Source organism: Camelus bactrianus, chromosome 13 (genome assembly GCF_048773025.1).
Source record: "Camelus bactrianus isolate YW-2024 breed Bactrian camel chromosome 13, ASM4877302v1, whole genome shotgun sequence".
Taxonomy (NCBI): Eukaryota; Metazoa; Chordata; class Mammalia; order Artiodactyla; family Camelidae; genus Camelus; species Camelus bactrianus.
The window spans coordinates 33571193-33596847 of record NC_133551.1 but is presented as its reverse complement, the minus strand read 5'-3'; the positions used below and the strand labels follow the sequence as shown (position 1 = coordinate 33596847).

The 25655-nt window shown below is 47.5% G+C and overlaps 1 protein-coding gene across 6 annotated transcripts in view; it reads right to left on the bottom strand.

Moving 5' to 3' along the window:
• Positions 1 to 1056: 1056 nt before the first annotated feature.
• Positions 1057 to 25655, bottom strand: part of KANK4 (KN motif and ankyrin repeat domains 4) — an 84452-nt gene continuing 59853 nt past the window's right edge. For 5 of the 6 annotated variants that reach the window (XM_074376364.1, XM_074376362.1, XM_074376363.1 and 2 more), the window contains 2 exons: positions 25197 to 25397; positions 18592 to 20508 (listed from right to left, as the gene is read on the bottom strand). In XM_074376364.1, the coding sequence (XP_074232465.1) occupies positions 20404 to 20508; positions 25197 to 25397 (306 nt within the window). In that variant the 3' untranslated portion in view covers positions 18592 to 20403. Of the gene's footprint in view, positions 4308 to 9607; positions 9689 to 18591; positions 20509 to 25196; positions 25398 to 25655 lie in introns of those variants that run through there. The other variant, XR_012511214.1, reaches the window with a different exon arrangement.

The following is a 25655-nucleotide window of genomic DNA, read 5'->3' as shown; positions in this document are numbered from 1 at the left end:
GGAACCATACAGTATGTAAAAAGGAGCCTTGTAGCCTTGGCAGACTGGCTCCTTTCACTTGGCACTGTGCATTTGAGGTTCCTCCTGCAGGACGGCTTATCTTCTGTGAAATGCCCTCTAATCCAATGCCTGGTGTCTTTATAAGAAAGGAGAACAGGACACACACACACACACACACACACACACACACACACACACACACACACACGGCGGGGGAGGCCATGTGAAATCAAGGCAGAGGTTGGAGTGATGCATGCCAAAGAAGACCACGTATTCCCAGCAACCACCAGAAGCTAGAGGAGAAGGAAGGGTTCTTCCCTGGTCCTTTGGAGGGAGCATGACCCTGCTGGTACTCTGACTTCTACCCTCCAGAATTGCGAGAGAATCTGCTTTTGTTGTTTTAGGCCACCTAGTTTGTGGTGCTTTGTTACGGCAGCCCTAGGAAACGTAATATAGTGGTCTTGAACCCTATCCAGCTCCCAAGCTAGTGCTGTTCCCTAGACCAATAACCCGTTCCTGCATAGATATGAGTGGTGAAGGATGGGAGGAGGTCAAGCCACAGGATTCTACTGACACTGATTTATTTACAGTGGCCAGATTGAGAGACAAGCCTGCTCTTCTGCTGCACCCCCCATCATGGATGCTTACAGTGACACAGTCATACAAACTCAAGACTCCCTGTCCTATGGGATATACTTGAGATAGTAATTAAGTTGGTTTTTCCCAAGGCTGGGGGAGAGGGTAGGAATTTCTACTGTAAAAGGTAAACAGAGTTGATAACATCCTTCAGTCCCTGCTCCTCTATCATCAAGTCTGTACAAGATCCATCTCTTGATTTTCCCTTTTATCCTCTGTCCTCACTCAGACTCCCCATCCCCAGTGTTCATCCACTTCCATTTAAAGTATCATGTAAGTCCTTGGATACATGTTTCTTCTAAAATATGTCATTATGTGGATGATTGTGTTCTTAGTTTATGTAAATGAATTACACTTTAGACCTTATTTTCTTACTATTTATACTCACATACTTTTTTTTTTTTTGAGTGAAGGTAGATTTATTTAGAGATATACATACTGCATACAGTGTAAGGCAAGAGAGGCAAGGAAAGAGCTGTGGGAACTGGGTGCTCAGGTTAAAGTAAAAGTAGGTACACACTCCACAGACAGAGTGCTGGCCGTCTCCAAAGGGAAGAGAGAGCAAACGGCCACTAGGCGTGGGGTTGTCACTTTTTATGGTCTCGGTAGCTTCACACGCCTACAGGTGGGATCAACCCAACTGCCCTGGGGAAGGGGCTGGGATTCCCAGGGCTTTGGCCTTTTGCGGTTAGCCTTGGGGCTGTCATGGCGCCTGCGGGCATGTTATTGATCACGCTGTTACAATGAGCACATAATGAAGCTCAAGGTCTGCTAGAAGTCAAACCTCTTAATCCTTAAGGCCAACTGGGAGGTGAGTCTTCCACCATTTTGGTGTTAAATTGCTGTCATTCCTTGAGTGGCTGTGGCCTGCCCTCTTCCCTCCTGTCTCATTCCCCCCTCAGAGATTTTACTCCCATAATCTTATGGGGTTGCAGAGGGGCCAAGGTCCATCTTCTGAAACTACTTCCAGGCTGAGTGGGGGAGCTGACCCTGCCTAGCAAGGAGTAAAAACCTCTGAATGCCTAATCTAGTGGCCCCAGGGGCAGGACAGCCTTTTGTTTTTGCATCCAAGTGCAGTAGGGGCTGGAATCCTCACAGAGCCATTATCTTGATGTGGAACCGTTGTAACCACCTTCATAATTTTCTTACAAATCTTCTTGATGATGGAGCACCTTTGTAACAGCAGTTTAACTCTCTATAAAGACAGAAGACTTAAAAGACATGGTTAAATACCTGCATTTGATAGAGATTTCTTTACAGTTATTAAAGTCATTATTGATTACATTTAACATATTAAAGAATTCTAGTTAACTTAATATCTAAGATGCCCCAGGTTTCCTTTAAGGCATCTCAAAGTCAGCTGGAGCTACTAAGAACCTTGAGAACTTGTTAAATACTTAAAATCCTGATTAAACATGAAACTTTTACTTTTCTACTGTGTATTGAAATATATATTTTTAGGAGCTTTAATTGGATATATTCAAGCAACTATGAACTGTTTTAATTACCGCTACATGATATCATTTGTTTTTCTTAAACAGGTCTTGTATTGCCTCACAAGCATAGGTCTCTCCTGGTTCCTGTTGGGACTTACAAGTTACAGGTTTTATTCTGGACAGATGTACCCAGCTAGCAATCCCTCGTAGCTTAACAGCAGTTGGGGTGCTCCGGAGTACCTGATATGGCCCCTTCCATTTTGGTTGTAGCTGGTCTTCAGGGGACCCCTCCTTCCAAGTTTTTAGTAAGATAAAGTCCCCTGACTGGACAGGGATATATTCACATACTTTTAAAAAGATCTACATAGGTTGCTATGCACATAAAAGTCATTGTTTCTAACTTGAATTTCACCATATGTTTCTACTATATTTTATTTATCAGTTTGTCTGGCAGTGGACGCCAAGCTGCCTCTAACTTCCCGTCACTGCAAACTATGCTGCCTGTGAACATCCTCACCCCTTTCCCTTTAGGGACCTGGGTGTGAGCCCCTCTTCAGCCCCTAGAGTAAGCTTATGCTTAATTCTGCTGAGTATTGCCAATTTGTTCAGTGAGTCTAGTATTATGAACAAAAGAACCACCCAAATATTTCCTAGCTGCGCCACCTTGGGGAGAGGCCTGCCACGTCAGGTCCAGGCTGCCCACAGCCCAGCTCCACTCCATCTCATGGGCTTGAACCATTCAGGCAAACTGAAGGTCCCTTTATGTATCTGTTTTTGTGTGTGGTGAGTGTGTGTAGACTCAGAGTGACTGTTACATTTATGACCCAGAAGGCTGTTAGTTTAATTACAATAATACTCTTTAAAAAAAAATTATACAAATGGTTCCATTGTTGGAGAGTTGATAAAAGGAAAGGAAAATGTCCCTTTCCCTGTTTATAATTTTTTTTAACTGAGCTTATAAAATAAAAGGCATGACTTTAAATGCTATAGTATGTCATACTGTTTGGGGAACCAGTCTTGGCTTGTTTCTTCATGGGCATCAGCTAAGCACATGGGTTGCTGGGTAAGGACCAGGGAGCGGGGAGAGTGAGGACAGCCAAACCTGTGCTATGTGTTAGACACGAGGGTGCATCTCATACACACCGACTCTCCTTTATCATCACTGAGACCTGCTGTGCTGCTAGCCCCCGTTCTATAGATGAGGAAATGAAGAGTCCTACAGATTATCTAATTGCTCACATTTATAGAAGTCCATAGCAATATGAATAATGTGAAGTTCCAATGAGTCATCTACATATATCTTTTTCAAACTTACGCTTTTTGTATTTTAGCATTTTGCCTCCAGGGTTTAAAATTTTATTTTATCTTATTTTTAATTGTGGTTACAATTACGTAACATTAAATTTACCAGCTTAAACATTTTAAAGTGTACAGTTAGCTATTGTTAAATATATTCATTTTGCTTTCCAACAGATCTCTAGAACTTTTCATCTTGCAAAACTAAAACTCAATGCCCATTAAGTTCCCCTCCCCCACCTTTCTACTTTCTGTTTCTATGACTGGACTACTTTAGATTGCTCATATGAGTGGAATCATCAGTATTTCCCCTTTGGTAACTGGCTTATTTCACTTATATTATCCTTGAAGTTCATTCATATTGTAGCATATGACAGGATCTCCCTTTTAAAGGCTGCATTATATTCCACTGAATGTATATACCACATAATCTTTAGTATAGACACTTATTTAATGGACATTTGGGTTATTTATACCTCTTGGCTTTTGTGAATAATGCTTCAGTGAACACTGGTGTGTAAATGTCTCTTTGAGATACTCTTACGAATTCCTTTGGCTGTCTACCTAGAAGCAGGATTGCTGGACCATACAGTAATTCTGCTTTTCAATTTTTTCAGGAAGCTTGATACTGCTTTACATAGCAGCTGCACCATTTTATATTCCCAACTCCCTCCAGATTTTTAAAGAAATATAAACATCCTGGGGACTAAATCCCCACCCACATGGTGCCCTTGTTTTACAGGCGGCATATGAAGATAGAAGGTACTTGCAGGTCAATAAATTTTTTGCATCTATTCTCAGAAGTTTATTGCTCCCTGCAAATTTGCACAGTCTGGGGAGTCAGAGAAACTTGAAGGAGGCGATGTCCACACCAAGACTTCAAGGATCCTAGGAGTTAGCTGCAGTGAGACAGGAGGAAGGGCTTCCAGATAGGGCAGCCTGAAAAAAAACCAGAGAAGATAGGATCTGACTCTTGCTGCGAATTCCTGTTCCTTTAGTATGGCTGCAGCTTAGAGATCTTATGAAAATCCACAATTTTGGTAGATAAACAAGGTCCTACAGTTTAGCACAGGGAACTATATTCAATAACTTGTAATAACCTATAATGATAAAGAATATTAAAAAATATGTGTGTGTATAACTGAATCACTATACTGTACACCACAAACTAACACAACATTGTAAGTCAACTATACTTCCATAAAAATAAAGTATAAGAAATAATTTTTTAAACAATTTTTAAAAATCAGTAGAACCCTTTCCATGATGTTGTTTTTCTGGAATGTAATAGTTGCTCACAGAGTGATGATGGTCTGCCCCATTCCAGAAGAAGCTCTCTTGAATCTGCCTGTCTTGGGAGACCTAATTCCCACAGCATTTCTCTCTTCAGACCAGCGGGGCAGCCTTCCTTCCCCCTGCTTCAAGACAGAAGCAGCTCTGACACTGACCCAGCAAAGACCCAGAAGATCTTTATATTAAGCTTTGTTCTTATCTTCTCCAAATTAAAATACAAAATCAACTTTTCCCTGAGACCACATGGACTCCCCCTAAGTCCATTGTTTGAAAAACTCTGAACTCTGTTGGCAAATTATCAAAAAATTAACAAGGCAACAGCTGATACCAGAACTGATCCTCTCAAAAGCAAGATCCTTACTGTCTTACCCAGGTGAGGGGCCAGGGCTCTGCCCCTCCAGCCCCAGAGCCCCCCTCTCCTCTGCCGGGGGCTTAGAAGCAGAAGTCTCCAGGTTCCAAGCAGAGCCCGGGTACACCAGGGGCCAAAAGCTGAAGGGTCGTTGGAGACATTTATCATTATCAGTTTATGCTTCCGACAATTTCAAATTTGGGCATGGCTGCCTGGCACCAGGTCTCTCCAGACTAGGAGAGGGCTCTTTTGAGAAGAAAGATATATGTCAAACTCTCTGCCATCCAAGAATTTATATTCTAATTAGGGAAATTTTAATTTAAAAAATTGTATGTGCTCAGGAGACAAGTTTGGAATGTAAGGCAACAGAGATTTTAAAGAGACTATCCGGTTTCTCCCTCCCCTCACTGCCCTTCTCCATCCAACCCCTCTGGACTGGCCGTTCTCTGAATGTGCTGTGTGCTCCCTTCTCCTCTGCCTGGTCTATACGCTGTTCGCACTCCCACAAAACTGTTCTGCTTGTTGTCCCCTGGAAATTCCTTCCATTAGCGTCAGCCTCACCTCCTCCAGGAAGATGTACCTGATGCCCAAGACCTAAGACCATACGGCCCCTTCGTTCTCTTTAAGCCCCAGGCTGGAGGCAAGTGCTTAGTATTTGGGTTCAGGGTGAGCCACCCCAAAATATGCCACCATGGTATATTGATTACTTTGAATTGGAGCTGTTTGAGAAGCGGCCAATACAAGAAGGCAACTCCGACCTTTCTGTGTCTCCCTGAGAATCAAGAAATGAATCTCTCAGGTGAAAGGCGCACTCCCTGCAGCTGCAGGTGGAAGGGTGTTCCCTTGTCATCAGAGATGGTAGCTGAGAAGCCTGTATAAGCACACCTTGTGACCTCTTTAATTTACCACCTCAAGCCCAAGCTCTGTTCATATTCTTCACTAATTACGCACCCAAAGCCTAAGTTTCTTTGTCCTGTCAATTCCTCACAAATTTATTGTTTCCTTGTCAAAAAGTACAAAAGCTGCCTGTGTTGGCCACTTCATAGGTCTCATTTCTATAGACTTCCATGCGCATGAATTAAAATTTGTTTCTATTTCTCCTGTGAATCTGTCTTGTGCCAGTTTTATCCGGAGCCCAGCTCTAAGAAATCAAGAAGAGTAGAAGGGGACGTTTCCTCTTCCCTGAGAGAGGGGATTAAGCAGGCTTGCTGACCCTGGCTGATCATCAACAGGGGAAAGAAAGTGCCAGGCTGTTGAAAAAAAGGATGTTTCTCTTACCCTGCAGCTGGCCCCTTGATTCCAAGGGCATAAACCAACATCTCTTCCATTGTCTCTTTCCTGCCAAAGTTTCTGTTCCAGGGCTAAGCTACAAGGGAGGAAGGAGCCCATAATAAGAAGAAGGTAATTACTTTTTGCAGCACCAGAATGAAGCTAATGATGGCAGAGGCCTCCAATAAAGGACTGCAGCCCGAGGTAGAGCTCCCTTGTCCGGCCATCTAGGCTGACAGTTCCCAGCTTGAGCACTTTCTTTCCCTTCCCTCTTTTGAGCAATAAAGCGGTCTTTCACTTTGTCTCTCTGCCTCTGCTGAGAATTCTTTCTCAACTGGCAGGTGAGGACCCACACTTTTGGTGGGCTTTCTAATTTGGGAATCCTTCTATCCACTAACACCCAACATCAGTAATCGAAGGGCCGTGTTGTTGAGACCTGAAAGACTGACGCTTCCTTATAGACAGCAGTGTACTTGGCTGGAGCTTTTAAAATGCTATCTGAGGTCAGGATTGGCCCCAACCTGCCAATCAAGTTGCTGAGATGGCAGGTGAGAGTCAGTTGGCCCCACCAAAAGCCTGCCAGCCCAGTGGGGTCTGAAAATGACAAGATACCAATTTCTTAGAGAAGCACTTAAAAAATTAGATCCTGAAAATGGAAAGTCCACTCTCTCACACACGCTCCCAATCTAATTTCTCCAAATTTCACAAGAAAAAAAAAAATTGAAATATCGAGGTGTTTGTGGGAGGGCCCCGTTCTCTTGAGCAGTGGCTTCGTCCCCGAAGCCGAGACTGCGTATTCCTCTCGCGGTCTCGCGTGTCTTTGCACACCGCCCCCTCCCCGCCCCCCCACGCCTTCCTGTTTAGCCTTGGTTCCATCTCACAGAGCCAAAGCAAAAAGCCTGAAGTCAGATCAGCTCAAAGTGTCACAGCAGAGTCTGTTGTACTGTTCGTGTGCCTGACGAGGCAGTTGTAGGCGAGGACACTGGTAACCTTTTCCAAACCTGCCACTTGTCGGGGAAACCAGCAGGCCTGGCTGGGGTGAATGCTAATGAACGCTGGAAAGGTCAAGGCGGCCCAGCGGCACACATGTCGCGTCAAGGGGCGCTGGACATCTTGGGCTTGAAAAACCAATGAGACGCTTTTCCAGCAGAAAGGACCGAGTTCAATAGGAGTAGAGGCAGGTTTTTGCTGGCGGAGGGTTACAAGGGATTGGAAAGTGCTTGGGCACGATGGGTCTGGGCTCAGCTTGCTTAGCTGGATCCATGTGCCAGTCCTGGGAGCAGAGCTGCGACTCCACCAAGTCAGTGGATAACACCACACACCATTCTTGATTCTGGAAGGCAAGCCCTTAGCTTTCAGGCAGTAGGTTTACTACTGTCTGTTTTTCTAGAAGGTTTAAATTAGTTTGTGTCTTCCCAGTTCCTGGTACTCAAAAATGTGTACCCAAATTAAATAAGCTCACACATGCAAATTATTCTACAATACTGAATAGTGTTTGGATTTACATATACAAAATGTAAGGGATGGCTGTTGAGTTGGAATTCTAAAATAACAGACAAATCCAGAAGCCAGTCACCATGGGCCATGGGGCTTTTATTGGGGGTTCTGCCATCGTGTCTTCATTCTGGTCATGCTGAAACCTTCTTCCTACCATAGGCTTTTTCATTCATTGAGCTTGGCCCTACCTCAGAAACTTTGGTGGGAAAGAGAAGAAAGAAAGAAATGCCGGTTACGTTCTTGGAATGAAGGCGCCAGCTGCGAGAAAAAATCATCCCGTTTTTCAAGGCCTGGTGTTAAATCATCCCGTTTTTAATGATCAGCCAGGGTCAGGAAGCTTGCCTAATCACCTCTCTCAAAATGATGTGGGACTAGAGTTTCTGAGAAGAATTTTCTTAATTTCTTGCACGTGATTAATTCTTTAGGTTTTTTTCCATCTCTCTCCAACCCAATTTTGGTTATATATATTTTTGTAGAAGATCATCAATTTCATTCAGTTTTTTATATATTAGATTGTAGCGGTATGTAACAGTCTCTCATCTATCTACATTTTCTCCATATATGGGGCAAGTTTCTCTTTATCCTAATTTTGTGTTTTTGTGCTTTCTTCTTCTGTTTCTTCTTTAAGGTGTGCTATTGACACCCATATCGTTCAGTGATCCAGCCTTTCGATTTATAAGTTCTTTTTTTGTTTGTTTTATTAATAATTTATGAATTTAACTGTACTGTTTCCCTTGTTATATTTTCATTGGGTTTATTTTACTATTTTTCTAACTTCTTGAAAGAGGTGAGTCCTTATGTATCTTTTCTGCAATGACAGTTAATGTAACTGGGTTTTCCTCTAAGGAAGTGGATATGTGCCATCTGCTGACCTTCCAGGATATTACACCCACTGGAGACGCCTTTGGGAATTTATTTGCTTTTTAAGGCATTTTGGTACCTTAGACCCAAAGGATTAGATAAGAATCCTGGGTGAGATCTGAATGTGCAAAAATAGGGCATGAAAACACTGTAACAGCTGAGGAAACACTGCAAGTTCTCAGAGGTAGGGAAAGAATAGAGATGTTGTCTAGCTGCAGGATACGACTAAACAAACAAATAAACAAACAAACAAATAAATGAAATAGTAGTGGCTGTTTGGAAGCCAGGCCACACTGAATCTTGAAACCAAGGCTACATTTTAGAGAATTTCTATAATCTGTGGGGAGCCCTTGATGGACTTTTTTAGGGTAAAATGCCACGAGCTCAGAGGGGTTCAGGCAGATGCCAGGACCAGGGTGTTAGACGCAGTGGCCAGGGCAGGACACCAAGCACTTCTGCACAATCAGCACTCAGGTCAGGTGGGATGACTGAGCTCAGGAGGGTCAGGACAGAGAAGCGGGAGTGAAAACAGTTTGGATGAAAGTAATTGTAGAAGTCCTGAGCGTTCAAAGGGAGAGTGGGGTAGAGAAGCAGAGTCAAGGATAAAACTGTATTTAATGGGCATTAAAGTGAGGAGCCTGGGCTGGAGCCCTGGAGGAGGACAAGCAGGGAGAGCCGCCATGGAAGCTGCGGGGCAGGGTGCCCTGGGCTGCGGGGAGTCCACAGGGTGCAGCTGCACGTGGGTGCAGGAGGGAAAACGCTGGTGAGGACTCCTCTCCAGAGGGCTCCCTCGTTTCTAACACTAAACAAGTATGTGAGTGTTACAGAGCAGAACAGAAGCACTGATGGGACATAGGTTCTGGAATCAGTGGGCTTTTCACCCCTCAGATCTTTTCATTTTATTCACAACAAACAAAATATTAGGGAATTGTTGCTGTTGTTGGGACTGGGAGGTCACATTTCACCTTACCTGTCCAGGTAGCATGTACGCAGTGGAAAATATCGAGTGGTGCCTTCTTTCGGATAACAGTGTTTATCAAAGAGGAGTCAACTAAAGGGAAAAAAAAAACCAGGGAATATTTCCTTCATTTTAGGGAAGATTTACTACAAATTTCTTTTAAACAGAGGTCTCAGAGTGCTGAAAATATATTCAGTTTGCAAACTGTGGCTATGCTAAGCTTTTCCACGGAATGATGTGTAAAAAATGCCTTGCAGACCCTAGATACATGTAGTTATCCCCTCCCCCACCTCCCACTCCCAATACATTTCTAGGCAAATCAGGTCTGGTGTTCTGTCGCAGGGAGCTATGTTCTTCCTGCTTAAAAATTAGATTAGGTCTTGTCTGGGGCCAGACGCTTCTGTCTCTCCCAAACAGAGGCTGTGTGCTCGCCAGTATTGCTTGACCTTTCCCGCGTGCGTCAGCACTCAGCCCCACTAGGCCTGCTCATTTTGCTTGGTGTCTGCAACAGGGTAATCACTTTGGAAGCTACTGGGCAGGTCTCCTGTTTCCAGGGGGAGTGGGGAAAAGGTCACTCCTGCAGTCATATGTGACTTGCCCACCAGCCAATGCTCGCACTGACTATGGTGGGCTGTGGGAGAATCGAGGAGGCCCGACCAGACTTTAGGCACCTATTCTAGCCCCATGATTGAGTCGATGCTAACCCAGGGCCAGAATAAGAGAAAGGTGGGAGAGAAAGACCTAAGGGCTTCCCATGGGGCCCGTGATGAAGAGTCAATGCCAAGAGAACAGTGAGCGTGTATTCAGATGGCACTGTTGTGTTATGTGGTTATGAGGGGTGGGTGTTTCCCTTTGCAAGATTATTTTTTAGCATCTTGATAAGCAACTGATAGGTGTCTGGGCCCAGCAGCTCTGAACCTCCCCGGCTCCCTCCTCCCTCAGTTGGGCCACCTAACTCCTGATACCCATCTCCTCCCACACAGCTCTGTCTAGGTTAATATGACTTTACTGTTCCACTCTCTTCATCAGCGAAAGCTGACTATTTCAGGAAACTCTTGCCCAGAAGATGAAAATTGAAGTAACTATTGTTTATTCCTCAAAGTTTCAAAAAAACTACTTAAATGATCATTCAATTGTTCAACTCTTCAACAGGAAACATCAGATAACACTTTACTCCCCAAGATTCTCTGAACTCTTGCTGCTTCCCTTGCTGTGGACGTCAATCTTAAAGGATCATTTCACGATCCTTATGCAACCCTAATCAAGCCCCTCACTGAAAGAACTGCCTTGAACCAGACCCCAGAACCTTACAGATATCCCGCCCCTGCCTTCCCCTCTCCAAGACACTACTAAGACTCAGTCTTACTGAGAAAAGAATGAGCTCCGTCTTGTCTGACCACCAGGTTGTCCTGGTGCTGTTTGCGGGGAAGGCAGCATCTGACCATCTCACCTGTCATTTCAGCCTCTCCCCAAGTTGTGGAACCCGTTTGGACTTCGGACAAAGGGGATATGGATTAGAAGGACTTTGGTCCAATAGGACAAAGGCCTTACTTAGTCTTTAGTGGAATATACATGGCCCTAGGTGATCCACCTGGGCCTCCATGTAAATTCAATTTATCATTGTCTGGTATTTATCAGGCCAGAAACTAGGCAATGGAAATTAAAAGCTGAAGAACATGGAGTCACCCTGTCTGCCCACAGTCCACAGCTGAGTTGGGAAGACAATTAAACAGATAAAATACACTGTGTTATGTGCAATGACATTATGTAGAATAGTTCTTCTTAAACAAGATGTGATTAAGAAGCAATTTCCCCCCCTCCCCAGATCCATTGTGGACCAATGCTTTTGTGAAATGCCATTGTCTTCATTTTCTTTGACTGCTGCAACAAATTAGCACAAATTGAATGGCTTAAATCAAGAGAAATGTATTCTCTTTCCGTTCCGGAGGCCAGAGGTCTGAAACCAAGATGCTGGCAGGGCTGTACTCCTTCTGCAGCTTTAGGGGAGAATCATTCTTGCTCTTCCAGCTTCTTGTGCTCCTTGGCTTGTGGTGGCTTCACTCTAATCTCTGCCTCCATCTTCACATAATCTCCCCTTTGTGTGTTTCTTTTAAGGACTCTTGACATTGGACATAGGAGTCACCTGGATAATCCAGGATGATCTCATCTTGTCATCCTTAATTTAGCTACATCTGCAAAGACTCTTTTTCCAAACAAGGTCACATTCACAGGTTCCCAGGAAATAGGACAAGGACATATTTTTGAGGACCGCCATTCAACCCACAACATCCATAAAAATTAACAAGTAGGAAAATGAAATTAAAAACAAATGCAATACAAGCCTGCTGATTGCAAAGTGTCAAACTACTGAAAAGTTCAGGCACACTTGGAGCGGCACTGACGTGGAGGTTACAAGGACTGCACGGCTGGGCAGGTGTCTGCAGGGGTGCTGGGGGCGGAGGTCACGGAAGGCTTCCCAGAGGAGGTTACGGTGAGGTGCAACTTCAAGAAAGGTAGGCATTAGTGGTGAGGAAGAGGGAGACCTGGAGGGCAGAGCATCTTAAGAAGAGAGGAACAAAAGCACGTATTATGGGTTGAACTGGATCCTGCTTCCCCCAAAAAAGATGTGTTGAAGTCCTACCCCTTAGTACCTCAGCTTGTGACCTTATTTGGAAATAGGATCTTTACAGAGGTGTCCAATCAAAAGTAGGTTCTTAGGTGGGCCCTGATGCACTATTACTGGCATCCTTTTGAAGAAATTTGGACATGGAAATAGACATTCACAGAAGGAAGATGACGTGAAGACCCACGCAGGGAGAAGACGGCCACACCAAGATGGGGGCAGAGATTGGGGTGATGCTGCCACAGGCCAAGAAGTGCCCAGGGCCACTGGAAGTTCGGAGAGAGGACGTGGCTGAGCCCATCCCTTGGGTCCCATGTCTGTTCCCTGCTGGGCTCTGAGTGCTTGTAAGCCTAGATCATGCCTGATTGGCGGTGGCACTCAGGAGTTTGGGGACAATACATACTGTTACTTTTCTCATTTCCCAAGCTGGGAAGCAAATGAGAGATGAGATACCAGAAATGTCAACTTTATTGCTGATCACAGCTTGAAAAAGGGATGTGGCTTAAGTGCACACAGTGGGTATCTAACACTTGAGCCCAGAATCACACGTGCACGCTGGTCACAGGTGGAGCCAGTTTCCCCTGCAATGTCCCTGTGATATTGCGATTTATATATGAGAAATATATATTTGGACTTGGTCCCATTTGCGACACAGAGCTCCTAAAACTGTTGGAATTTTCTAAGTGATGAGAGCCAGAAAGGTGCCTTTTGTTATGTAAATGAATGACTTTTAGATGGACCTAACAAGGGAGACTGATTGCCAGAGAGCCAACCATGTGATTAAAGGGTTGGAGTTTTAAGTCTTACTCCTGACCTCCCTCTGAGGATGCAGGGGAGAGGGGCTGGAGATCGAGGCTGATCACCAGTGACCGATGATTTAATCAGTCGTGCTTAAGTAGTGAAGCCTCCACAAAAACCCAAAGGAACAGGGTTCAGAGAGCTTTCTGGTTGGTGAACACGTGGAGATGCGGGAGAGTGGCTCTCTCCGAGAGGACGAGGAGGCTCCGTGTACCTTCCCCACACCTTACCCTCTGCGTCTCTTCCATCTGGCTGCTCCTGAGTTATATCCATTTATGATAACGCGGTGGTCTAGTAAGTAAGTGTTTTTCTGAATTCTGTGAGCTGCTGTAGCAAATGAATCGAACTCAAGGAGGAGGTCATGGGGTCAGTGGGTCAGAAGCACAGGTGACAGCCTGGGCTTGTGATTGGCATCTGAAGTGCAGGGCAGTCTTGTGGGACTGAGCCCTTAACCTGATGAGTCTGATGCCATTTCCAGATACATGGTGTCAGAACTTAGTTGAAGGCAGAACACCCAGGGAGTGTCCAAGAATGGCTTGGATGAGGGAAACAACCCCGCCCCCCACATTGGAAGTGGTGATCAGAGTCTCAGTCCCCTACGCGGCCGGCCTGCCCTGCTGAGCCAGCGGGGTGGAAGGCAGATCATTGTGCATCCTCTCTGCGGGCAGGCGGAGCAGAGACTGGGCTGGGCTTCGTGCCTATCCAGTTCCGGACCCGACCACAGAGGTAGCAGGAGAGGGACTCCAGTTTCTTCTCAGAGCTTCCCTTTCTGGAGAGAAGAGTGGAAATTTCCTCACTTCTAAGGCAAAAGGAAGACTGGAGAATGTCTCCCCCACCCCCTACTCAGCAGTAGGATGTTTCCCTTTGCTTTGGAGCGAAGGCCCAGTAGCTGTTTCCAGGCCTTCACTGAGCGTGGATGTGGAGCAGGCAGGAGCCCCTCCATCACTGGCTGGGCCCCCTCTATCCCAGGCCCATCTTTCTCAGGGGGAACAGGGGGTGAAGAAACTGATTTGGACTTATAAGGAATTCCCTACTGAGGGGGTCATTGAGGCAGTGTGGCTTCAGACCATCTGTACCCTGCAGAGACGGCTGCTGTCTTCCCCAAGAATGCCGAGCACACGGAGGTCCCAACCCCTCAGCCGTTCCAGTCCCAAACACTGTGCCTGTTGTCTCCTCTGTCCCAGGGCCACCCAGCAGGACCTACAGGTCAGCCACTGACTTAATGCTGGGTCCCTGAAGCAACTTTGTTCCCTCAGCAGTCTCCATCCCCTGCTGCGGGCACCCGTCCCCTGCCTGGGTCACTATCAAGGGAGCAAGAAGAGCTCCGGATGGAACGGCAAGTGGTGGAGTGGAGTCACAGAGCCAGATCCACTGCTTGAAATCCCACATCTGCTGTTTACTAGCTGTGTGGCCTTGGATAAGTTACTTAACGTCTCTGTGCTTCAGTTTCTTTATATGTTCAACAAGGACAATATTAATGGCTACCTCAAAGGGTTGTTATAAGGAGCAATTGATTTCATACAACACTATTAAGACTGATGTCTGGGTAGTTCTAAATACTCAGTGAAGGTCAGCTTCTATTTTTATGGGACCAGGTCTAGAGAAAAAAATCAAACGGCCAGAGGAAAAGGAAAGTACTCTTCTGTATATCGAGTTATGTCATTGGGGTCAAGCTTGAAAGAGGATGCCTTACCTAATCAAGCTCGTGAAAGAACAGAGAAGGAACCATCATCCCCTAGTGCACAGCTCAGGAGCCTGAGTAGCCAAGACGTTCAGCTGAGATTCTACCCCCGAGAGAGCCAATTCCAGACACCCTGCCCTTGTCACCTCCTACAACCTGAGAGGAGGCTGGGAAAGGAAAACAGCTAGGGTGGTTATGGAATTGAAGGTTAGGCATCTGCTGAGGTCTTAGGAGGGAGCAAGGCTCGCTCTGGTGAAGCCAGGAAGCCTTTCTGGCTGAAGAGTCCCTTTTGCTCTTCAGTCCACGTGGCTGACCTTGGCTATTAGCAGCTTTTGAGAGTGACATCTTATAACACAGACACCCAGAAGGAGACTGAATCTCTTTCAAAATCCCAGCTTCAGAGTTCCTAGGAGAAGGTCTTATGGGCCCAGTCAGTTCCAGTGCTCATCCTTCAGTGACCAGGGACCAAGGCTGCTTTTAAAAATTTTTTTTAATTTATTTTTTAATTGAAGTATAGTTGATTTACAGTGTTGTGTTAGTTTCTGGTGTACAGCATATATATTCTTTTTCAGTTTCTTTTCCATTATAGGTTATTGCAAGATATTGAATATAGTTCCCTGAGCTGTTGGTTATCTCTTTTGTATATGTTAGTCACAAGCTCCTCATTTACCCTCCCCCACTTTGGTAACCATAAGTTTTGGCTTCTTCCTCTTCTCTCTCCCTAGCGTAATCTACTGCTACTGCCTAAAACTCTACGTGTTTCTGCATTTAAATTTCTCAGATAATTCAATGGTCCTGCCCATATTTCCATACCAGGCCAGTTCACGGGCACTGTCTCGCTTTAGGAGTGGCTGCCTTGTGGCCCGGAGCCTGTGTTCAGGAATCTGCTCTAGTGACACAAGCCTCACCTTCTGCCAGGCTGTGGGTGGGGTGACTTCACTGTGGCTGTGGAACGGGGGCCGGTACCAGAGGACATGTCCATTACACCTCGCCATTGAGATGATGCTCCTCCCTGAGCATTTCCCCTGAAATCCACCACCCTCGGCTTAGACCCTTGAGCCTGCCATGAGATGCTGAGGGCGCTCATCCAGTTACATGGCCACATCAAGTTGTAAGAAAGGCTGGGACGTGAAGTCTCTTCTGGGTGGCAATGTGCCCAGCTAAAAGCTGGGGATTCTATTACTAAGGAGGAAGGAAAGAAAGGATATTGGGGACAGTGGCATCAGCATTTTCCTGCCACTTATTTTTGACCCTTCTCCACCATCCAGTCTGTCATCACAAGCTGGCGCATGCCCACGCCTAATGCCTGCCCCACAGCACCCTATTCTTTATTCCTACTGATGCCACAATGGAACGGGCCCTTTCAGCTTCATATCCAGTGTCTTAGGAGAACGTTTTAGCAAATCTTTTTGCCTCCCGTCTCTCTCTAGCCTCCCCCGTCCCATGATCATTCTAAAGTGCACATCTGATCATGTGGCTCCACTGTTCAGAAATTCTTCAGTGGCTCCCCACAGCCCAGGGCAGTGAGATTTTAACTACAGATTTCGGAATCCCTGAAATTACATGCAAATTTGGCATATGTGCAGTTTTTCCAAAGAGATCTTCAGATTCTCTAAGGAGTCTGTGTGATTCCCCCTCAAGTTACAGGCTCAAGTCCAAATTCCTAATTTCAACATACAGGTGAGATATGTTCACTGACCTCCCTCTCAGATGTCCTCTCCAGTCACTTCCCTCATGCAAACTAAACCCAAGTCACTCTGAAATGACTCTGAAAGGGCAGGCCATGCTCTCTTACCCTTTGCATCTTTATGCCTGCTGTTTTGTCTAGACTGCCTGGGCAAACTCCTGGACATCCCTGTGGCTTAGCTCAAAGGCCACCTCCTCCGTGAGGCTTCCCTGACTCCCTCTGGCCGAGCCGGTCCCCACAGCACTATTCAGACCTCCATTACTCATCCTGCTGCAGTCGCTGTCAGCCTAGGTCTGTCTCCTCCACCAAACCATGAACTCTGGAGCCTGGGACCGAGAATAGATAGTCCACAAATGTTTGTTGAATAAATGTCCCTCATGCCTCCAAACCTGGAGTCCCTCTTTCTAAAATATAAATCTGAGCATCACTTCCCATGTTCCTATTTCCTTCAAGTCCAAACTTGTTGCAGTGGCTTTCTCTCCTGCCTCACCTTGCAAGTCTTCCTTTTTTCTACCCCAGGAGCACTGAAGTTCTTCTAATGCCTCAAGTCAGTGTTCACTCTAGTCTTGAGGCTTTGTTTCCTTAGCTCCTCTTCACCTGGCTAATGCCTAGTCATCCGTCAGATAGCTTAAACATTCCTCAGGAAGCCTTCCTGGACCCCCTCCCCACCCTCAGACACCCTGGGGCTCCCACCTGTGTGTCCCACAAACCTTGCACTTTCCCAGTTGCAGCATGCATCATTCTGGGCCGAAATGACTTGTCTTTCTTCCCTGCTAAACTGTAATGTATGTCCCCAGCCCCAAACACAGTACTTGGACGGGAGTAAGTATCGGACATACCTGTGTTAGATGAAGATTAGATGAATTTCTCAATCATAAGCAATAACCTTTCACTGCCTTTAGAAAGCAGCCTTATCACAGCTTTGGGGCTCTTTACGATCTGGTCCCCATGTATTTTCAGTCTCATTTCTTCCAAATCCACCTTCTAATCTCGGCATCTCACTTGAACTCTACACAGCGGTTCTATCAGACTGAATGAAGGTCCCCAAATGCCGGCTCTCGAAGCTTCCAGCCTCGGCAACACTGGTCTCTCTGCCTGGCACACTCTCTCCTCACCTCTCACGCCTCCTCCTTCCTGGCTAACATCCACTAATCTCTCTGTTTCCAGTTCAGGAGCTTCACTTCTTTCTCTGGAAGCCTCCCTTGACTTCCTAAGGCCAGCTCTGGTGTCCTGTATCCTTTGTCGGTACTGAGCTACCTTGTCACCATTCTGTTTCCCCAAGTAGATGATGAAGTGGCCGTCTGAACCGTGTCACTGTGGTATCTCTTACGCAAACCCGGCACCAGCACACGGCGGACACTGCAGAAATACTTGTGGAATGAACTGTGTTGCCTGGTCTCATTCCTTACTATTAGCACATGTGTCCTGTCTTCCAAAAGCACATTGTAAGCTCCGTGAAGGCAATGAGGGAAGCTAATTAAAATACCTGTTGGTCTCTCCCCAGGCCTGAGCTTAATACCTGTCTCCAGAGAGCCTGATTTATGTTGCTTGGAGGCTGTGCTGTCAGGCACTTGACAAATGTACTCATCAGTGGAGCCTTGGCTTAAAGTCCTGGAAAGCCTGGGATGGGGGTCATGGAAACCTTAGATGCTATTTTTCTAGAGGCGACCAAGCTGCTTTCTAAAAGTCACTGCGGGGAACGGTGTCAGGCATCTGGCCAGTTTCAGCAAATATTTGTTGAATGAATTCTAGAGAAGTGACAATGACAGGGAGGCAGGCCATGTTTCTTCATCTCACTACGTTCTGGGCTCACATTCCAGTGGAATGGAGTGGTTATAAGGGATGAGATCATGTATTCACATTCCAAACTTAAGATGAAAATAAACTTATTTTAAAAACCTCAGAAAGGGTTGGGAAAGTCTTTTTGATAATGACTCGGTTGCTTCAAACTCAAGGAAAACCAGTTTGCCTTCTCTGGTAAAGAAGCTGTTTCTAATAGCTGGACTTAAATGAGGTAATTTAAAAAAAAAAATATGACCAAATGAACGTTGCCACCCTAATGTGAAATGTGCAAATAGACCCCAAATGGGCAGCACAGGACACGACCCCCTGCTGCTCTCGTCAGAATCACAGCAGAAAACAAGCCCACACTGCAAGTCCCCAAGAGCCGAGAGCAGAGGAATGGAAAGGAACTTCGAGACAAGAGATTGAGAGGCAGCATTTTAATATATAAACAGTCAGAATAGGCCAGAGCCTTGCTACTCCAAGTGCGGTATGGCCCAGCAGTGGCAGCGGGCCCTGAGAACCGGTCAGAAATGTGGACTCTCCAGCCTCCTTCCCTCCCGGACCTTCCGCAGTCTAACAAGATCGCCAGGTGATTTGTATGCACATTGAAGTTTGAGAAGCACTGGGCTAGAACATTTATTAATGTGGGTTTTTACTCTTAAAATGTGCTTTGAGGTCAAAATAAACCCAGTTAAAGCATTTTAAGTCATTATTTGCTCCATTCTCTCTGAGCAACACCGTCATACACCACTGTCCTGTTCTGGGACTTTGAGCCTCTCTTATGAACCACAACGGTGTACTGACTTTTCCTCTGCCATCTCTGTGGACGGTCTTTATGGATTACAGATGAGATTCCAAAGCTTCCACTGGCTGTTCCTTGCCCTGCACTCCCCGCCCCAGGAAGTGGGTTGTATGATGATTTCCACTTTTAGAGATGATGAAACCTCCCAGGGAGGTTTCCGTGACTTGCCCAAGGGACACCAAGCAAATTGGCATCTGTGTCAAAGAAGAACTCAAGCTTTTGCGTTGCCAGCGTGAGGCTCACCCAACTTTGATGTCTTTCCTTTTTATATAAGGGGGGATTTTTTTTGCATAAGAGATTTTTAGGAAAGAAGAAATTCATAGATGACCTTGTGTGAGTTAGTGAACGTGAGCTGTGCACATGTGGGCCCCCAGGATTGTGGAAGTTTAAGAAAGAACTGTCCAGTGGAGAGAGAGAGTGCAGAGTGGGGCCTGCCCGGCCAGCTTCCACACTCCTGCTGCAGCCCGGGCTGGCAGGCTCTGCAGCCAAGAGCCTGGGAAACGTCAGAGCCTCATGGGGGCTTACAGCCCACTCATAAGGATGGGAGGGGATAGGAGCTGGGATTACCATGAGACCATGGATACCGCTATGGAGGAAAAGCGGTGGCTTCTGGGTGACAATAACCCACCCCTAGAAGGATGCTCCCTCCAATTCACTTGTTTCTTTCACAGATTCAGAAGAGCTGACATAGCTGGACTCTGCCTACATATATGTGGTGTGCTTCACAGGATTGGATTTCCTGATCAATTCGTTTCCCTGGAGCAAACTGGAGCTACCTGACGACTTAGAAACGGTCAAGACTGTATATCTGGCGTTGATGCCAATGTGCTTCATCCTACCTCGTCTGAATTTAAGATTTCTCTGTCAACCCCAGCTAAACAAAGGCCCCAGACGGGGTTTGTTCAGTTTCACCTGCCTGCATGGTGATTCTCAGAGGGTCCTCCAGAGAATGATCGCCAGGGCAGCTGCTTAAATCCCTCCCCTTTCCCACCCTGTCTTCTGTAGACATGCATATTCAATGGGACGTGTTCATATATAATTGATTAAAAAACAAAAAGACGGTGCACTTAAAATTCCATGTAAAAAGTATTGCTTTGCTACTGAGCTCCTGCCTGCTTGCTCTCTACATGGTGCTACAAACGGTAGAGTCACCAGGAATTCGAGGCTGAAGATGCTTGGGATTTTTAGCCGACACCAGTGCACCTGCACCTTGCACCCCTCTGCAGCCCACAGAGTTCTGGGGCCTGGCCTAAGGCAAAAACTACAAAGCATCCTAATGAGCAGAATTATACAACAGGAATGTATGTGCATATTTGACATAGTTTTTTCTGTTGAGGGGCGGCCCTCTGGCTGTGACCCATGCCCTCTCCAAGGGTGAGGGAGGAGTCCAGAGAAGGCGCCTTCTGTTCCCGGTGGCCAGTTCCTCCGCAGCCTACGGCCCCAGGGACCTGCCTTGCTTCGCGTGGGCCCGCAGCAGCCCTGCAATTTCCACGTGGGCGGGAGATTTCAGAGCAATGGACAAAGCCGTTTGGCCAGCCTACAGGGAAGAAAGAAAAGGAGACACAAATTTTTTATCCCATTGGCCTCCCACCCCAGAAAGGAAGGGTGAGTTGCGAACAGGGGGGTATGCCTGGGGCGTAGAAGTCTATTTGAAGCATCTACAGACCCCAGGAGAGGAGGAGACTTGAGTGTGGCCTGAGGATTGTGAGAAATGGCCCCCCTTTCGTGGGAACAGCAATCACTCCTGGGAAATCTGTGTCAATGAAAATAAAGAAGCATCACTTGGTTTTTAATACTTTTTTTTTAAATTGGAGAACAGAGGAATGAAAACAACTCTTCCATTATTCCATGACACAGACCTAAATGAAAGTTAGCATTTGGAATCTGTTTCCCTCCAGCCTTTTCTCCTGTGCAAATTTGTTGCTGATTTTTAAATAGAGGAATGACACTGTATATCAATTTTGAATCAACTGTTATTTTGAACTTACTATAGTATGTTATAAGACTTTCCCTGCTCTTACACAGGCATCAGAACATACCATTTTCCCCTTCTATTGGAGACTTACATTGTTTCCAAGTCTTCACCATCATAAACCTAGTTCAGAGAGCCAAACCCCACCTGAGGCTATCTCCAGTCCTTACTTAGCCCATTTAGTGTGAACATTTTTACATTTTGCTGCATAAATATTAATGGGTTTGCTACATGGGAGCCGGGCCACCCAAAACCCCACGAGAGTGTTCTCTGCTGTACTATAGATGGGGGGAATTACTCCCCTCAAAGTGGGAAATCCACTGAAGCAGGTGGGACGTGTTCAGACTCAGCTGAAAACCCCTCAGTCTCTTCTCTGTGCTCCAGGATGGAGTCCAGCTGCCACTGGGGCTCCGCACACATGTAAATAACTAGAACGCACGGCTGAAGGCCACCCAAGCCAGCCGAGGAACAGAGACCGCCCTGTGTGTGGAGGCTGGGGGCAGGGCAGAGCAGAGGAAGTGGCATTTCAGCACAAGGGCTTCACAAAACATATGGAGTTCTTGCTCTGAAAGGCCTGGTGACTCCTTGTACCTCCCTGTAACTGCCCTTTTTAAGTTGGTATTTGCGGGGTTATTTGAGAAATCTCAGTCCCCACGAAGTCAGACACTGGATCTGGCCTGTTTGCAGGCCCAGCATGAACACCCAGCCCCTGGCCACGTGCCTGCCATCTGGTCGGCCCTCAGTCAGCACTGCTCAAAGAGGGAACGCTGGATGATGACGGAGAGCGTGCATTTCAGGTTGACGAAGAACCCAAGCAACCTCAGTCCTCACGTGTATTCTTAGATTGAGTAGGTCTGGAAGCCAGCAGAGTCCAGTGAGAGCCCTACAGGAGGGGCCTGGGTTTCTTTATGCCTGTCCCCTGTGGACTCCATCGCTACCCTTTGCCAACCCTGAGACTCGATGTCAACACAAAGACAGTGTGATTACCATTATTATGAGAAGTGAACCTTGGGACAGGGCCCACCTGGGGGTGACAGCCTGCCTGCATCTGTGGACTCCTCAATGGCAGACGTGGAAAGTGGGGGGACCCCACTTAGTTCAGAAAGTGTGGCCAAAGAGACCGCCTTGGGGGGGGTCCCTGAGGTGCCTCTGGCAGAGCCCCGGGAACAAGCCCACAGTGTGCAGCTCCCTTGGGAGCCGGGCACAGCAAGTCCCTGCTCGGCAGCACCGCAGGCCTGGGGAGACAGAAGGGGCTCAGGCAGCCGGCACACCTGTGCGCGTGTGCATCTGCGTGTCTGTGTGGTGGGCGGGGGCTGTCTCTCAATACGACGAGAACTCACGAAGAAGCCACTACAGACCAGGCAGAGACGAGAAAGGCAAGTCTCTGTCTTCAAGCAGCTCTCGATTTGATGGGTGCTGTGGAGGCACCAACAGAACAAGCCCTGCAGTGGGTGAGCCTCGGGGACCAGGGCTCGGTCCTCACCACTACCTCCTGGTCCCTGACGCTCTGGCAGCCGCGAGGGGCTGGGTGACTGATTTCTCAAATTACCTTCTAAACCCACGGAAAGGACCCTGCTGGCTGTTGTGGGTTCTACACTTACAGCAACCTGTAACTGCTGGTAGGATGAGAAAAACCACTTTCAGGACACGACTTCTCTCAGTTTTCCAAGGGAACATCTGAGTCTCCACAGGAAAGTGATCATTGAGACGAGACAGTGATCGTGATTCGGGCTGGAGCTCACCCCTCAACGCGAAGCTGGAGGCACAGGGCTTGCTGTTTGCTAGGGCCCCATCAGCTGTCCCCCTCTCCCACTGAAACACCTCGCCCGATTCACTTGGGAAATTTGGGTGTGACTCCTGAGTCAGCCCTGTCCCAGAAGGCAGCAGGTGACTGGGCTGTGAGCAGGGTCTAGAACCTCCTGTGGGCCTGCTGCCTGCACTGCAGAGGCACCCCTATGCTTGCTGGGCATCCCCTAACCCTCTCCGCCTTCCCTTAGGGCAGGATTCTGACACCATCTCCCACCTAGCTGCCCAGTTCCTACTTCCCAGGCTTCCAGCCCCGCCCCAAACTGCAGCCAGCCGGGTCCTCAACCCTGATCTGTCTCTTCCTGATCCAGCACTTGACTGGGATGGCTTCTGTCCCCCCTGGGCTTCAGCACTCTCTCACATCAGGGTTTCTCAGCTGCGGCACTCTTGACATGTTGGGCCAGAAAATTTGTAATTCTTCAGTGTTCCTGCCCACTGTAGGATGTTCAGCAGCATCCATGGCCTCTCCCCACACACACTTAAGACAAATAAAAATGTCTCCAGACATTGCTGAATCTCCCCTGGAGGGCAAAATCACCCCCAAATGAGAGCCACTTCTCCCTTCTTCTCTGATTGGCTCCCCTAACTCCAGACATCCTCCCGACTCCCTCCAGACACTGCCTGCAAACACCAAGGTCCCTACTCATTCACGCGGCAGCTGCTTCCTGTTTGTTATCTCAGTTCACCTACTTGCAACAAGGACAGGTACCCACAGAGCGCCTCCTAAATGTCAAACGGGCTTGACAAACGTTACTGTATTTAGGTCTGGTCTGTTACTATCCTCATTTACAGACGAACAGAGATTCAGGGTGGTAGGCGACCTGCCCGAAGGCACACAGTCAAATTTTAAAATCCACGCATCTAACAATCACTTGATTGGTTTGAAATACGAAGGACCTGTCCGCTGTGGCTCTTCCTCTACCTCCCGAGAGCAGCCACTGAGTCCTCCACTTGGTGGCACACTCCAGGAGACGCTCTCACACCCACTGCCCGATTGTCTCCGCTAACCAGGGACTTCAAAACTCCTGCTCCCACCCGCGTCCCACCCGTGTCCCACACGGCCTGCCCCTTCAGGCCTCCCCGGGCCAGCTGTAGTGCTCACTCCTAAGAGGGCCCTGGACCTGTTCCAGGTGAAGGGGCCACCCGCCTTCTGCCCCAGGGAGCTCACTAACACAGAGCCTTTGTCTGACTGTATCATGTTTGGAAACAGGGGAAAGAAGGCTCTTATTTCCAGAGCCCACCACTGTTTCCACATGCATTTAAAGAGACTCTGTGCTCTCTAATGATTACAGAAGTGGCTTTGGGTAGGGCTGGGGTTCAAGGGACCTGAAGACGCTGCCTGGGTGTGGTGTGAGTTTCTGAGCAGCTTGGATCACTAAGGGAGCAAAGGCAGGGTGTTCAGCTGTGGCCTGGTGAGAGGGGCTGACCCTGGGCATGGAGGGGACTCTCTTTATCTCCCCAGGCCTTTGTTCCTTTTGAACTGTGGATGTTAAGAAAATACAGAGATGTCTGTTTAAAGCATTCTAGTGCCAGCATTAAGGAGTCAGACCTGGGCTTGAATCCTTGCTCCACGAGTCAGCAGCTTGTGACCTTATGGCAGCCACATGAACTCCCCAGGGCTCTATCTTGTGACCTTATGACAGCCACATGAACTCTCCAGGGCTCAATTTCCTTATCAGCACAAGACAGGGATCACCGTGTCTACCTCACTGGGTTACTGTGAGGATTCATGAGGCAATGCAGGGAAAGAGTTAGTTCCTCTGAATAATCAGAAGTTGGATGGAGCTGGTTCCACTAGCTGTGTGATCTTGGGTACGTTACTTAACCACTCAGTGCCTCCATTTCCTCATGAGCATCTACCTCATAAAGTGGTTGTGGATTTAAACGAGATGGTGTGGGGTAAATGCCGGGTACAGTACCTGGCACGGAGCCAGCACAGGACACAGATTACCATTATAGCTACCTCATCACCACCACCACCACCACCACCACCTTACCAGGAGCACGATTCTAGCAACACATCTTCAAGCAGGGCGGCTTGATGAAATGGACCACCCTGTAAGGTGGGTCCCTGTCCAAGAGTGGACATAACTTTCACTTGGCTCCTTCATCCAGCCTTTCAGGAATCCATGTGCACAGCGGAGCTTTCCTGTCCAAGCTGCTGCCTCAAGGCCCACATGCTGCTGTTGCCGTGACCAGATGTGGTTCAGGGCCAAGGCCAGGCCTCCGCACATTCCCTCAGGATGGTGTGAGAGGCTTGGGTTTTGGCTTTCCCAGACCCAAGGCTCCTGGCATTTACGTGGGTCCTCTCATTTAAATCCCACGACAGCCTCATGAGGTTGACTCTGTTGCTACTGCCATGTGGTTTCTTGAATTCTGCCGGCTGGCAAGGCACTATTCAGAAAGGGAAGTGAAACACCCACTTGTTAATCGCCCATAAGTCTCACCTTGTTGGCTAGGCTGCTGTCGCAGGCCGGGTGTGTCAGGAGCAGCCGCACCATGTCGACGTTGCCATGGCGACAGGCCAGCATGAGGGCTGATGATCCATCATGGTCCTGCAGGTTGACATCTGCCTGGCAGCTCAGCAGCGCTTGGACCATGTCCTCCCTGTCGTGGCTGACTCCCAGCATCAGAGCAGTCTGGCCTCCCTGCACACAGGGCACAGGGGCGCGGTTAGGTCGGGCTGATGGGAGGTGCCCCCTCTGTAGCCTGAGTGTGACCAGGAAAGACTTCTCTGGAAAGTGACAGTTGATCTGAATCTCCTTCTGCTCTTGGTATGCAACACATCCTCCTCCACCTGGCAAACTCCTACTCCTTTCCCCAGATGCTAGTCAAATGCTACATCCTTTCTAATGCCCTCTACTGACCCCCCAGGCACAGGGTTCAAAACACAGCACTTGCCATTT